The following is a 14,921-nucleotide window of genomic DNA, read 5'->3' on the forward strand; positions in this document are numbered from 1 at the left end:
ATTTTTCCCACAAATCCCTGCGGTCACCCGTACAGCAGGCCAGGTGGCAAAGCCTATGGTAGATATTCTGGTTTCAGTCGCGGAACCCGTGAAAATGTCCCTTCAAACCAGACAAAAAGGACAAAATTCACCAAGTTCGTAATTTTGTTGCTAGAATGAAAGATGTCATTGAAGCCTGGTGTGGTTAATTTTGACGAGACATGGGCGAAAATCCTAAAAACACTAAAAGCCGTGGTAACACTGGAGAAGATCGAACGAGCCGTTTGGAATGATCGGTTTTCGTATCCTTGGTATTTGTTGTTACTGTAATATTGCTCTTCCTATGCGGGGTCTCTATTATTTGCATTCTCATGGAGCTTATCTGTTATTGTATTGATGCTGAATGCTTTGTTTTAGGAATATGCTTAACTTGTTTCTTACGGAAAGTTAAAATTAGGTAATGCCATTCATCAGTCACGCCAGGATAGGATTTCATATGACAAAATAAGATTTTATTTTATGTGGGTTTTAAAATTTCGCAGATCAGATATGTTGTTAAATGGTTCTTTCTTTTTTTAATTAAATATTTCCTATCCCTGTATTTATTTCAGCGTGTGACATAATCAGTTTTGCATTTCTGCGACACACTTTATTATTATAAACCTCTGTATCCCACCAGTCACACAACAATACCTGGGATCGTCATTTATTCTGAATGAACAAGCTGTTATTTCCTTATTCATAAAGCACAATTGGTCACTAAGAAAAGCACTGTTTTATTCTCAAAACATTACTTAACTCTCAATTTTAATTATAATTCTCTTTGTAGATAAAAAAGAATTAAAAAATACTTACCCCAATAAGTCATAGAATATTCATCTGGAAACTCTTTAAATGTAATTTTACTTGTCTGTTTGATATGTTAACATATACTATGTGCTTTGTATTGCACAGTAGTTTTGTTTACTAAAGAGAAAAATTTCAATCTAATGGCACTGCATGCAAATGTCTCATTCCTCATACAAACATTTTAAAAAGGTTTAGAAATACTTGTGCTTTGTAGCTTTTTTTTCTAGTGTGATAAATTGCTTCCTCACTGATGATTGAGTAAAACTGCACTGAAAGAACACGTTAGATCTTTTCCTTGACTTTTTCTACTAAGTGATGTATATGCACTATGTGTTGCTTATCCTGAGCCTTTGGGAGAAAAGTTGTATAGTGAAATAAAGTTGTTCTTGGAGGAACATGTCAAATCACTTTATCAGGTGGGTGAATTCCTGGATAAACTATACGGAGTTGAGTTGAAGGGCTAGTGCCCAGATGTCTAATCGCATCTTTTAAATTAATAAAGTTGTCATTAAGACTTTTACACTCTTGCAGACACACACTTGATTATCGAACAGCATAAACAATTATTGCTCTTCAGACGACATGACGGAAAAACCTGGAAAATGTGCAATTCGAGATAGAGAAAAAAGACACAATTTGTTTTACCATGGGAATCAGTTTCTTGTATTCTGAAATGATTTTCAAAACACAAACAGCGATGAAAACAATGAATTTTGTTAACTTATTCATATCAATTTTTAATGTCATAACATGTGTTAATTAAGAACTGAGGACATTTAAAACTAGGACTGACTTGAACAAGATCACAGGAGCCAGCGGGTAAATCTCTTTTAAATAATGTAGATTTTACTTACACCTCAAATTGTTGTAACACGGAATCCGTTTGATAATGCTGTATCTGATTATTTCAGATTTCAAACCCATCCCTTAATATCAAACTCCAGTTTTTACTACAATAATAAATGGTTTGAACCAATGGTGAAGTTGTTCAATCAGTCAGTACAGTAATGTCATGTTTTTCCATCATGTCTCTTTAGACAGGTTATTTTAAATTAACACAATATGTTACAGAATTAAAAAAATCTGAAATTATTCTAAAAGTTATAAATCAACACAATGTTGAAAAGGTATAATGTTAAACACCTCTGTGAAACGCTCGAAATGTCAGCGCAACTACTCTGTTTCACAGAGATGGTTAACAAACCTTTTCAACCTTGTGTTGATTCATACCTTGTCTACACCACGCCTACGCAGACCATCTAGTTTTTCTACAGCTTGCCTGTAGTCTTTCTAGTTATATCATTTATTCTAAAAGCTGGAGGCCCAGGCTTGTGGGTAACCAAAGGCTGATTCTGTACCTCATTTTTGCTGTAATAAAATAAACTTTCCCGATGTTGTCTTTTAGGAATGGTTTGTGGTGGGTTTTTTAAGTAATTTGGGGTCTTACAGTATTTTAAAATATCAAATTCTCTGTGAAAGAGAGCATTCTTTGCATTATTTTTTTGCTGCATCAAAAGATTCACCACTAAAATTCTGAATCCTAGTTTTTAAATTTATTCAAAATAGCTTCAGTAACCTTTATGTATTTTAATGTATGAGAACTTTTTTTTTTTGTATAATCACGATCGGTTCTGCATATTCTATATCAGGCTGTTAGCTCCCCTGATATAGATATACTCAGAGAGTATCATAGCCACTGGGCGAAATACAGCCAAGGGTCTTCTTATATGGATCTCCTATTCAGGTATGGTTGCTTTCATACTCTGGAAGTTATTGTCTCTTCTTGTGTAATGCTTAAGTATGGTCTTTGTTTAAACTAGAAAACTAGTTCAATCTTGTTCTCAGAGCCCACATCCCTTGGTGCCAGCGGCCAGGTACAAGGCTCTGGGATAATCAATTTTTTACCATGTTTGTTATGAGTTTTTCATGTGCTGTGGCTTATTCAACGATCCATGATTAGAGACTAGATTTTTTGTTAGATATATTGGTACTGTACATTTTGCTGGTTGTTTTTTTTTTTGTAGATTTATTGGTAAATTTGTTTTACAGAAATTGCTCGAATAAAAACTCTGGCGCTTATTTATTTGTTAAAGTCCATATAACCTTTTAGAGTTAATAGACTTTGTCAATTCTTTATATTTTTATCTTCCAAATGGTATGTGGTTCTTATGGACCCTATAAAACACATGTTCCTGCAAATAACTCAAATCTGTAATATTGAGGTACTTTGGTCAACCTTCAGAAAAAAGGCCCTGAACTGAAAGCTCAGGTCCAGTCATTTGTGACGTAGATCGAGATGTCAACCAAATTACACGAGAAAACATATGCGTGCGCTAAACCGTTTTCCGTCTTCATGTCTTCTTAGTTATTGCTGAAGAACGTTGTGTGGTTACAACTTTTACCATCATCTTTATATCTCAACCTGGTAGTCAAATGATTATTTAACTTCAGGAAATCTGAAGTTAAAAAAAAAAATTCTCGACTTTATTCTTCGCTTCATTGTGGGTAGCATTGCAATAGAAAACACTTCGCCAATACCTTGTGGTATTGCTGTCTCTGAATTTTAACAGATTTAAGGAAAATACGTTGTTTCAGATTTTGCCGCCAAAACTTGGAATTATTCACTCGATTTAATCTCCTTTCGCATGGCCAGGAAAATTTTTAAAGATCTGTAGAAAATTCAAATTTCAATCAAATTCAATTCCCTTTTCAGAACTTGAAAGTTTATCTATGCTTTGTTTTGGCTAAATTGATATAAGTGAAAGGTTTTAAGAACTTTAATATCCCAAAAGAGGTACTTGTTCAGAAGAGGCACTTATTTTAAAATTTAAATCTAGATACAGTAGAACAGTAAAAATCCATGCTTTAAATGATTAAATGTTGTGGCGGGTAGTACTGTCAGTTATTGTTACTTCCTCTTCCTACTTCCAGGCACACTTATCATTAAAGTGTATTTAGGCACTTATCCAGGGGAGTCATTTTTTAAAGCCATTAATATGGTTATTCATTTTTATTCCAGATACCTGAATTCTCACTTGAAAAAGCAAAAGCAAGATTATGTTGAGATCTCCCCATACACTGTCACTCCAATTTGTCCAGATGCCATAGACATTGGGCCTGTGAGTATAACTTTTTTTTCTCTGCTAAGCATGGCATGATGTAACATAATAATGCTGAGTTATATATCTTCCTCAAGCTTGCACTGAGCATATGGAAATCCATCATGATTGAACCTCTGAAAGAAACTCTTGTCCAACATCTGCTGGCGGAAATACGAAAGTAAGTAAAGGGCCGATTACTGGCTTAATTCTGTTGAGTTTTGCATTGAAAAGGAGATGATGGGGGCTTGTTAAAAAGTTTATTGAGCAACAAAAATGTTGATTAACAATGTTAATATCAATATCAATTTTCTGCTATAATATATAGTATTAGAAGTAACAATGATATGTCATGTAATGTATATAGTTCCCTAAATGCAAATTGTATAATCCAGGGACAGGAATGGAGAAGGGACCCAACAGAATGTGGTTCATGACACCATAAAGTCATTTGGTAAGCATGTATTCTAACTGCCTTTTATCTATGTACATATTACATAATGAGTTTAGAGCTAGGAATACATACTCCATAATGAGTTTAGAGCTAGGAATACATACTCTGTGGATTGGATACTTTTTATTGACTATTATTGTACATAATGTCAATCATTTATTTTTATATTCCACAGTTGGAGTCCAGGAATACCAGTCTAAAGGTGCCCTTAGTGTAAGTATGATAAATCAACACCCTTTTTCCACATCCCTGCACCAGCCCATCTTTAACATCATCTGTTGCTTTGTTAACAGCTGTATGAAAGCGAGTTTGAAAAGCCTCTGCTGCAGGAGACAGGAGAATACTATCGTCGAGAGGCAGCAGACCTGTTGGCTGAAAACCCTTGCTCTGTCTACATACAAAAGGTAAGACTTTTGACTCTAAACAATTCACATATGTTTGCGAAATTTTAGCTGTTCAGTAAACACATTAGTTCAGTGAACACAGTGTTCGTTCCAGCTGTTCAAAAGTATTTGCTAGCAGTTAACACACATTCGAAAATCTTTGAATGAGATCAAGTGATCGGCATTCCTTCCTCAAACTAATTCTCCCATGTTTAGTACATGTCTTTCAAATAATGGCTTCCCTCTGTTCAAAAGTCTTCGCTAGCAGTTTAACACATTCACGTTGTTCCGAATTTCGCAAATACTGTTTACAGTATACATATGTTTGAGAGCGGTGCTGTATTAGATTAGACAGAGAGTACGAATACTCTTAACTTGTAATTCTAGTTATAAATTCCATGCAACCCAAGTTGGAGTGAATGACAAAATAACTGTGATTTTAGAAGTCTGAGAACTCTTGCCAACGATTCCCGAAAACTGAAATTGCTTCTCACCTCTGTCAATCATTTTTTGAATTTTTTATTTTTGTTTTTGTTCTCTGGATTAGTCAATGCATTGCAGTGAGATGGTTTGTTCGGAGGCCATCAAAGTGTAGGCAGATAAAAATAGTCAAATTGTTTTGACTAATGGAATGTATTTTGTCACTTTATAAGACTGAATTCATAGAACACTCAAAATCACAGAAGTATAACACTTATTCACCTCTGCTACCCCAAAACAATTTTAAAAAATCTTTCCCTGTTACCCCTGACATGGTGTTGTGCAGGTCATACCGCCTTATCTCTCATGTTTGGACTCTTGCTCCTGCCAGGTTGATGTACGTATACAGGATGAAGATCTACGGGCTCGGAAGTTCCTCCATCCAGTGTCTTATAGCAGAGTGATCAGGGAGTGCGAGGCCCGCATGGTGGAGGAGCATATTCCATACCTTCAAGCCGAGTGTCGACAGATGGTCAGGGGAGAGAAGTGTGCAGGTAACTGTTGAGATGGGTTAAAGGAACAGACCCATAGCCAGGGGGAAGTTGGGGGAATTTGTACCCCGGCTCCTTTTCCCTCCATGTGACTGTAATATGTATGCTCTAACGAAATGATAGGGTACAACAGGTGCTACAAGATAAAGTTTAAAAATGCTCAAAAACCATAATGGTAGTGACCACCCTGTGTACCTTGCTGAGTGGTTTCCCAAAGTTAGCTGGTTAGTAGAGGTTCAAAGAACAACAACGCAACTGGAAATATGGGTATGATAACAGCCACTGCAAAACTCTATGTAGACTCAACCTTATCACTATTTGTTCTATGTAGACTTGATCTTATGATCATTTGTTCTGTGTGGACTTGACCTTATGTTCATTTGTTCTATGTAGACTTGACTTTATAATCATTTGTCCTGTGTAGACATGACTTTAAAATCATTTGTTCTGTGTAGAGTTGACCTTATGATAATTTTTTGTTCTATGTAGACTTGACCTTATTATCATTTGTTCTGTGTAGACTTGACCTTATGATCATTTGTTCTTTGTAGACTTAATCTTCAGATCATTTGTTCTATCTAGATTACACTGAACATTATTTGTTTTATTCACTTTAGACTTGTCTCGCATGTACAAGCTGTTAAAGCACATCCCCCGTGGTCTGCATGTGATGGTCACAGAACTGGAGCAACACGTGGAAGAGACAGGTCAGAAGTGTGACAAGAATAGCTTCCCTGAACAATCATTGTTTTTATTTGGTGACTGGATGCATGGTGATTTAAATTGATCTTATCTGAAAACTAATATCATATATTAGTATTTCTAAATCTTCCTTATGCATTAATGATTCTTCATACTTTTCAGGATTAGGAAAAATCAAATCTGTCAACATTGAAAGTGTAAGTCTTCGTACTAACTGAAATTCATCATAAGGCATGCATAGCATGCCCCCCGCCACCCCCCCTCCCCCATGGGATCAAACATAGAGTTGACAAGTGTGTAAAGCTTGCAATGCAGGATTAAACATAGAGGTGACAAGTGTGTAAAGCTGCCAATGCAGTCTAGATAAAAGGATACACACATTTCTTACACAATTTTAAACTAATCTTTCTGTGGCTTGTGAGTCATGACACTCAGAAATTTATCTGTTTTCAGGGTCCATTTCAATATGTTGATGCAATGCTCGATGTCCATAGCAAGTTTACAAAGCTCATAGATGAGACTTTCCATGCAGACCAAGCATTCCATGCTTCTTTAGATAAGGTGATTATACTTTGTCATGGTAACAACATGCAACATGCATTGCAACACTTTAATTAGAGGCTTGCCTTTAGATCAGGTGATTATACTTTGTCATGGTTACAAGATGCAACATTTATTGCAACACTTTTTTTATCAAAGGCACTTTTATTTGAGGCTTTCCTTTAGATAAAGTAATAATACGGTAATGCATTACAGCACTTTTATATTGAAAGGTGCTATTTTCACTTGAGGCCAGAAAAGGAAGTTTAGATGCCTCTTCTATAAGGCATAGCTTAGATGCCATTCTTGTCATGTACTGTTTCAAATGCAAGTACATGCAAATGAACACATTCAATTGTTTTATCTTCTTTTGCGTGACACATGAAATAAATGGCCTCTATACTATGCCTACACTTTGTCACAGTCAGACATTGAGATACTTTAGACTTGGACTAAGGTACCTGTATCTACTCTAATATTGGACAATTAAGGCTCACTGTTGTGTATCTACTGTATCACTCTTCATTAATCGATGCTGCTTTTATTTCAGGCTTGTACAACAATAGTAAACTATAGACATGATGCTAGGAAACCCTCAAAGTCACCCGAGCTTGTGAGTATCACATTTGAAGGCAACTATATTAAAAGAATTATTTGATTAGAGTTTTCACTGTCTTTTTTTCAACTATCTGTTTGAATCTATAATCAAGAAATACAGATATAAATATTCACTGGGGTTTTTTTCACTATCTATTTCAGCTTGCCAAATACTGTGACTTGATTCTGAAGAAAAGCAATAAAAATCTTTCTGATTCTGAGCTGGATGAAAAGCTTGGCGAAGTTGTAAGTTCATAAACATAGTGTATAAAAAGGCTAACATCAATGCCCATTTTTCACAGATAGTAGCTATAGTATAAGGTCATAAGTTATATCATTGGTGAACATTGTGACTAATGCCATGTATACTTCTTTGTTTTCCCCAGATAATAGTTTTCAAATACATTGATGACAAAGATATCTTTCAGAAGGTACAGTAAATTTAGAGTTGTGCAGAGAAATAATGAGAAAATTAATTAATTGCATATTAATTGGTGTTTTCAATGTAACATGTGTATCTGTATTTCTGCAGTTTTATTCGAAAATGCTGGCCAAAAGGTTGATTCACAATTTATCAATTTCTATGGATGCTGAGGAAGCAATGATTAGTAGACTCAAGGTGAGTACTTTTTGACCAAAATGTGAATTTTATGATATTTGCCATCACAACCATGATCCTTTCAGCATCCTGCAATGTAATGGTCCAACCCAGATTGCCTGCTTTCCCAAACAGTATTTATGCTTCTTATAAGGTTTAATAATATAGTTATATTTAATTACCCTCTAACAGGCATAATGTCCAACTGTTGTGCTTCCCCAGCATGCTTGTGGCTATGAGTACAAATGTCCAAATGTCTGTCGCCTTTGGTTGTGTTTGCTTTTTGTTGTAAACTGTGAACTTGTCGACTTTCTGCTAGCAAGGAACTCATCGACACAAGTGAATAATTTTTATAGCTGAAAACAGACATCAATCCAAAGGCCCTTTCTTCTCAGGATCTCCTTACATAGATATAGACGTGAATGAATATAGAATGGTAGAGTAGAGCCTCTCTTAGTCCTCTTTTTATCTGCTGCGATGGGCAGGATTCACAAACACTCGGGTAGATTTTACTATCGGCTCGTACTTCAGACAAAACAGTTCCTCAAAAACTTCAGCCCATTTGAATCCGCATATTTTCTCATGAAATACTATTTTCAAGCTGCCTTTTTTTTCTGTGAACAACTTTGAAGCACTAAAGTGAGGCGGTAAAAAAACATGTAAAAGAGTAAGACCAAGTGGGGCCTGGAAGTGGCAGCTGGATTACTGGCTGGTTGTGACACCACAGGGTAACCGCGCGATGACCAGAAAACCAAGTCGCATAGCTTTACCATATTTCTAAACCTATGAAGCTCCGTGCGCACCATGCGGACATGCTGGCTCCGCTATGAGTACATATGTCTAGTTGTGTTTCCGCAGCATGCTTGTGGCTATGAGTATATATTTCTAACTGTTGTGTTTCCCCAGCATGCTTGTGGCTATGAGTATATATTTCTAACTCTAGTGTTTCCCCAGCATGCTTGTGGCTATGAGTATATATTTCTAACTCTTGTGTTTCCGCAGCATGCTTGTGGCTATGAGTATATATTTCTAACTCTTGTGTTTCCGCAGCATGCTTGTGGCTATGAGTATATATTTCTAACTGTTGTGTTTCCGCAGCATGCTTGTGACTATGAGTATATATTTCTAACTGTTGTGTTTCCCCAGCATGCTTGTGGCTATGAGTATATATTTCTAACTGTTGTGTTTTCCCAGCATGCTTGTGGCTATGAGTATATATTTCTAACTCTTGTGATTCCGCAGCATGCTTGTGGCTATGAGTATATATATCTAACTCTTGTGTTTCCGCAGCATGCTTGTGGCTATGAGTATATATATCTAACTGTTGTGTTTCCCCAGCATGCTTGTGGCTATGAGTATATATTTCTAACTGTTGTGTTCCCGCAGCATGCTTGTGGCTATGAGTATATATTTCTAACTGTTGTGTTTCCCCAGCATGCTTGTGGCTATGAGTATATATATCTAACTGTTGTGTTTCCGCAGCATGCTTGTGGCTATGAGTATATATTTCTAACTGTTGTGTTTCCCCAGCATGCTTGTGGCTATGAGTATATATATCTAACTGTTGTGTTTCCGCAGCATGCTTGTGGCTATGAGTATATATTTCTAACTGTTGTGTTTCCACAGCATGCTTGTGGCTATGAGTATACTAACCGCCTGCACCGGATGTTCACTGATATGAGCATCAGCTCTGATCTCAACTCCAGCTTCAGTGACTTCCTGGCAACAGCTCAGGTTAACATGGGGATCAACTTTTCCCTTCTGGTCTTACAGGTGAGTGTGTCCAGCTCCAGAAGTAAGCACAATTTATTTCTTCTTTGTGATTTCTACTTAAATCAGATATATCCATGTCTAATAACATGCCGATATGTATGCCTGCTTATGACAATTGGGTTTGCATGAGGGAATTCATGTAATTTGTAAAGGTGTGTGTAATTAGAGCTGTCTGCTAACAGAAACAGTAAGGGGTTAAATGAGGGCCAACATTTTCCACAGTTGCAGTCATAGGCTAAAGTGTTCTGAATGATACATATCTTTTCAAAACTGCCATTTAAGGCACAATGTGCTGCGATACAGGACAAGTGTTAATACCAATTTAGTTATGTATGTTGAGACGGCAGTTCTGGGCTAACCATTTTAGTTATACATATTGAGACAGTATAGTGCCATCGTTTTACTGCTCTAGTCTAACCTATTTGGCTATACAGGTTGAGACAGTATAGTCCAATCTCTCAGGTCTGAGATAACCCTTTTTTGTTTGCAGTCAGGTGCCTGGCCGCTTGGACAAACCTCAGTCTCCCCATTTTCAATCCCCCAGGAGCTTATCCGACCTGTTCAGATGGTAAGTAGTAAAGGGAGGATTTTTCAGATGGTAAAAATAATGAATTCTTCCTTTTTTTAAATATCATTGAATATCATCACCTATGATCACTGATCGTCTAGGATATCATTTCCTCTTAACTCCTTCAGTAATCGTTCGAGTTGATAATGATGTTATTTTTTTTCTATTTCTCAAGTTTGAACAATTCTATAATGGCAAGTTTAATGGAAGGAAGCTTGCATGGTTGCAGCACTTATCAAATGGTGAGTAATCAAAGCAACGTTATATAGAGACAAAGCCATAGTATTAAATAGTGAGTAACCATAGAAACAAATACCCTAGCAACCGGCCATTTAGTGTTATATAGTGTCTGTAATAATGAGTGGTTGTGGGTTCAACATTACAATACCATGCGTTGTGCTTGTTCAGGTGAGGTCAAGCTTAACTACTGCAAACGGACCTACTTTCTGACAGTTTCCACCTTCCAGATGGCAGTCATGCTCCTTTTCAATGATAAACTGCAGTTCACATTCAGGTAAAACTACAAAAAAAACTACACTTAATTTCACTTCATAGATCTTCTGGGATTTTCTGCCGTTTTATTTGTGCGAAAAAGTTTGCCAGTGATCCCACAATCAGTACTTTTAAGCTCATGAACTCTCACTAGGTGAATTAAATTTGCATTTGTTGTTGTTTCCATATTATCTTTGTGGGTAAAAACAAAGCTTATTTCCCAGAGCATTATAGTATTTTATTATTTATTTGTTTCCATTTGTTCTGTTATCAGACAGTGATTTTGGATCCCATTACCCAATGTAATATTTGTTGTGATTGCAGTGAGCTAAGCACTTTGACCCAGCTACTTAACAAAGAGCTGACGCGAATCATCCAGTCTTTAGTTGATGTCAAGCTGCTCAATAAAACAGAGGTATGAACTAGGGCCATGGGAGGGGGGACAATAATAGATTTGAGAATTAAAGCTGTCATACATTTCTCCCCAGATGCAACACTAAAACACATCCATTTATATGATTTGTAAAGAAAAAAGTAACAATTGTATCCCAGTTTTGTTGTTATCAACTAATAAGGAAATATGTTTTGATAAAAACAAAGCAAAGCTTAGGAAATGAAGTTTTTTTATCATGTGTTAGACCCTTTAGTATCAATCTGATTTATTAGGAAAAAAACATCGAAAATATAAAAAAAAATCATGGACTCAAAGCTGGTGCTATCAGTGTCATGCACATCCTGTGGATTTACCATTAAATATAATATTTACAATTGAGCAAAGTATTACTTTTGATCGATTTTCCCTTTTAGATACTTCATTGATGTTTTATTGTTTTACAGGATGATGACTCAAAAGAAGCTACCTATTCCCTAAACATGAATTTCTCAAGTAAACGGACGAAGCTGAAGATTACATCCGCTGTTCAAAGAGATTCGCCACAGGTCGGTCCACACCATCTGTGCTTTGCCACAAAAACATACAGTACTGACACACTGCCTTTTTCTGGAGACAGATCACATTTACAAAATTACTATCGCAAAGTCTTTTGAAGTATCTCCCTGATATTTTTGGGATCTAGATAAACTAACCGCAGCCATGTTTTCTCGAGAATCCACTCCTCATCACAATTCCTGGCTTTTTGTAACTCTGCCTTTTATTTTGTAGTCACATACTGTACTCCTTATCACAAATCCTTTCTTTTTGTAACTTAGTAGTCGTTTACCGTATCCTTTTTTCAGGAGTCCCAGGAATCAGAACAGACAATGTCATCTGTGGATGAAGATAGAAAAATGTATCTCCAGGTAATCAGTGATAGAAACCTTCACTCAAAGTCATTACTTATCTTTTCACAATCTTGTGGTCACACAATGGTGTGACTCCTATGTCACGCAATAGACCAATATGTCAGGGAGTGATGTGTCCAGTTCGTCCCGCAGTGGCTTGTAGAAACCTTCTTCATGGGTTGTTATTGTATTATTCTGTAGGCCGCCATTGTGAGAATAATGAAGTCTAGGAAAGTGTTAAAGCATAATTCGCTGATACAAGAGGTATGACACTGTTATTTTATACACCAGCACAACTGTATATTTACTAGAAATAATTAACAAATAGTCAATTTTTATTTAAGCCTGTCCTCTAATTTCCTCCTGACACAGAGCTTAATGAAAAAGACAATTAGCTGTATGAAAGAAATCTTCATTGACTACTGTGTTTCTGTAACTTATTGTCACCTTATAGGACACCCGTTATAAAGACCACATCAACCACCACCACCACCAACACCACCCACCCCCATCACCACCACCACCTACCCACCACCACCACCCACCACCACCACCACCACCACCGCCATCACCACCACCACCACCTACCCACCACCATCACCAACACCACCACCACCGCCAGCACCACCACCACCTACCCACCACCATCACCGCCACCAACACCACCCACCACCACCTTCCTACCACCATCACCAACACCACCAACACCACCACCCACCACCACCCACCTCCATCACCACCAACACCACCCACCACTACCCACCTCCATCACCACCACCACCTACTCACCACCAACACCACCACCACCGCCAGCACCACCACCACCTACCCACCACCACCCACCTCCACCACCACCACCACCTACCCACCACCCACCACCACCCACCACAACCGCCATCACCACCATCACCTACCCACCACCATCACCAACACCACCACCACCGCTAGCACCACCACCACCTACCCACCACCATCACCACCACCAACACCACTCACCACCACCACCATCACCACCACCACCACAAGCCAACAGACCAACGATACCTTGTTTTCTTTTTGTCTCCAGGTGATCAGCCAATCTCGAGCGCGATTTATACCAAGTGTGCCCATGATTAAGGTGAAGTACCGCACAACACACTCCTTACAAGAAATAGTAATAAATCGACGTAAAAATGTTACTGACAGCGAGGGATGACGTTTCGTTATGCGTGTCATCTGATTGGTTCTGCTAGATGTCACATGTCTTGCCCTGGTGTTTTACCGGGACTTGGTCACGTGGCATATACAGCCGGCAGTCACCCTGATAATAATTACGTTCTGGCGCTGTATCGGTCTCTTTGGAAGACACACGGCAAAATGGATGTTACAGCGCGACCCGTAAAACTGTAAATACCCAACAATATGGGTGGGGTGTTTATAGTATACTGACAAATGACAGTTCTGTTCTGACTGTTCGAAAATCTTGCATGTATGATCGGCCAGATCAAATATACCATACATATATCCACTGTTCATGCATACATCCAGTGAACTGAGTACATGTCAGTAAAATCACTCATCAAAAACATTCTTTATTTACAGAAGTGCATCGAAGCTTTGATTGACAAGCAGTACCTGGACCGCCAGGAAGGCTCTAAAGACGAGTATTCCTATGTGGCGTAGTGGCTGCTGAGCACTCCCGTGACCCCACCCCGCGGTAGTAGTATAGCGTGGGCGATTCAGGGCTAGAAATTTTGGTGCGCGATGCCCTGAGGGTAATTGTGGCAAGTTTTTGTTAAATATAGGCAGCCACGACAGACAATTTTATTATTCACTGAAAAATGTTAAATAAAAGCTTTGTTTAAAATGTCTGAACATTTGTTATATCGGTAATACCATGATCACCTCGGATTCTTTTGTTTTCTAAGGGACGATTACTAGCGAAATTCCCTCGTTAAAATAAGTGGTTCTAAATTTCCCTCATGCATCAATGTTGAGGAAGATTTAGTTTCTAAATTTCTCTCATGTAATAATAATGGGGAAAAAAACACAAAAGAATCCTTTGTCTTCAAAATTTTTCTCTACATTAGTGAATGAGAGAAATAAAGAACCAAGATGCTTTTCTTCTAGTTTCCACTAGGGAAACAAATAGAAGGCAGCTTCCTGACTAGCGCATTAATAGATACTGCGCCAAGATACCGGAGTACTTGATCTCGTGATACTTAAACAACGTTACGACTAGATCCATGTGGGATGATTTTGATTGCTGTACGCATGCGTGCTAATGACGTCAAAGAACTAAGCTGTAGAGCATGTTTGTAGAGCAACTATTTATATTAACTATGTTTAATTTGATAATTGTTTGTGAAAATATGGTGGTCACTAGAGCGATAAAAAGAACAACGCGTATTCAATGCCCTGATCCATTGAACCGTGTTCGCTTATCCAACCTAATATTACTCATCGTAGTTGCGAGTTTATTTCCTCGGTGATCATGGTATTACAAATTTCGGGATGACTAGTTAAAGTCCCTCCGCCTGCTACTAAATTCCCCTCGTGTCATGCTATGACTTATTATATTATATTATTATGCTATAACTTATTATAAATAGAATCATCAGTTGAGCATCTGTTTTGCAGGTGAGGTTTTACGTTTC

At 37.7% G+C, this 14,921-nt stretch overlaps 1 protein-coding gene across 1 annotated transcript; it reads left to right on the plus strand.

Annotated features, from left to right (window-relative positions):
• Nucleotides 1-32: 32 nt before the first annotated feature.
• On the plus strand, nucleotides 33-14,131 carry LOC5521344 (cullin-2). The gene is made up of 26 exons (XM_048723583.1): nucleotides 33-281; nucleotides 1,142-1,244; nucleotides 2,478-2,572; nucleotides 3,848-3,947; nucleotides 4,025-4,107; nucleotides 4,322-4,380; nucleotides 4,556-4,593; nucleotides 4,674-4,784; nucleotides 5,575-5,737; nucleotides 6,352-6,441; nucleotides 6,599-6,633; nucleotides 6,890-6,997; nucleotides 7,527-7,589; nucleotides 7,736-7,819; nucleotides 7,960-8,004; nucleotides 8,106-8,192; nucleotides 9,798-9,944; nucleotides 10,435-10,512; nucleotides 10,688-10,754; nucleotides 10,921-11,026; nucleotides 11,329-11,419; nucleotides 11,842-11,943; nucleotides 12,241-12,303; nucleotides 12,487-12,549; nucleotides 13,352-13,402; nucleotides 13,867-14,131. The coding sequence occupies exons 1-26, from the start codon at nucleotides 163-165 to the stop codon at nucleotides 13,945-13,947; spliced, it is 2,232 nt and encodes a 743-aa protein (XP_048579540.1). The 5' UTR covers nucleotides 33-162; the 3' UTR covers nucleotides 13,948-14,131.
• Nucleotides 14,132-14,921: the final 790 nt, after the last annotated feature.

Source organism: Nematostella vectensis, chromosome 2 (assembly GCF_932526225.1).
Source record: "Nematostella vectensis chromosome 2, jaNemVect1.1, whole genome shotgun sequence".
In the NCBI taxonomy this organism is placed as follows: Eukaryota; Metazoa; Cnidaria; class Anthozoa; order Actiniaria; family Edwardsiidae; genus Nematostella; species Nematostella vectensis.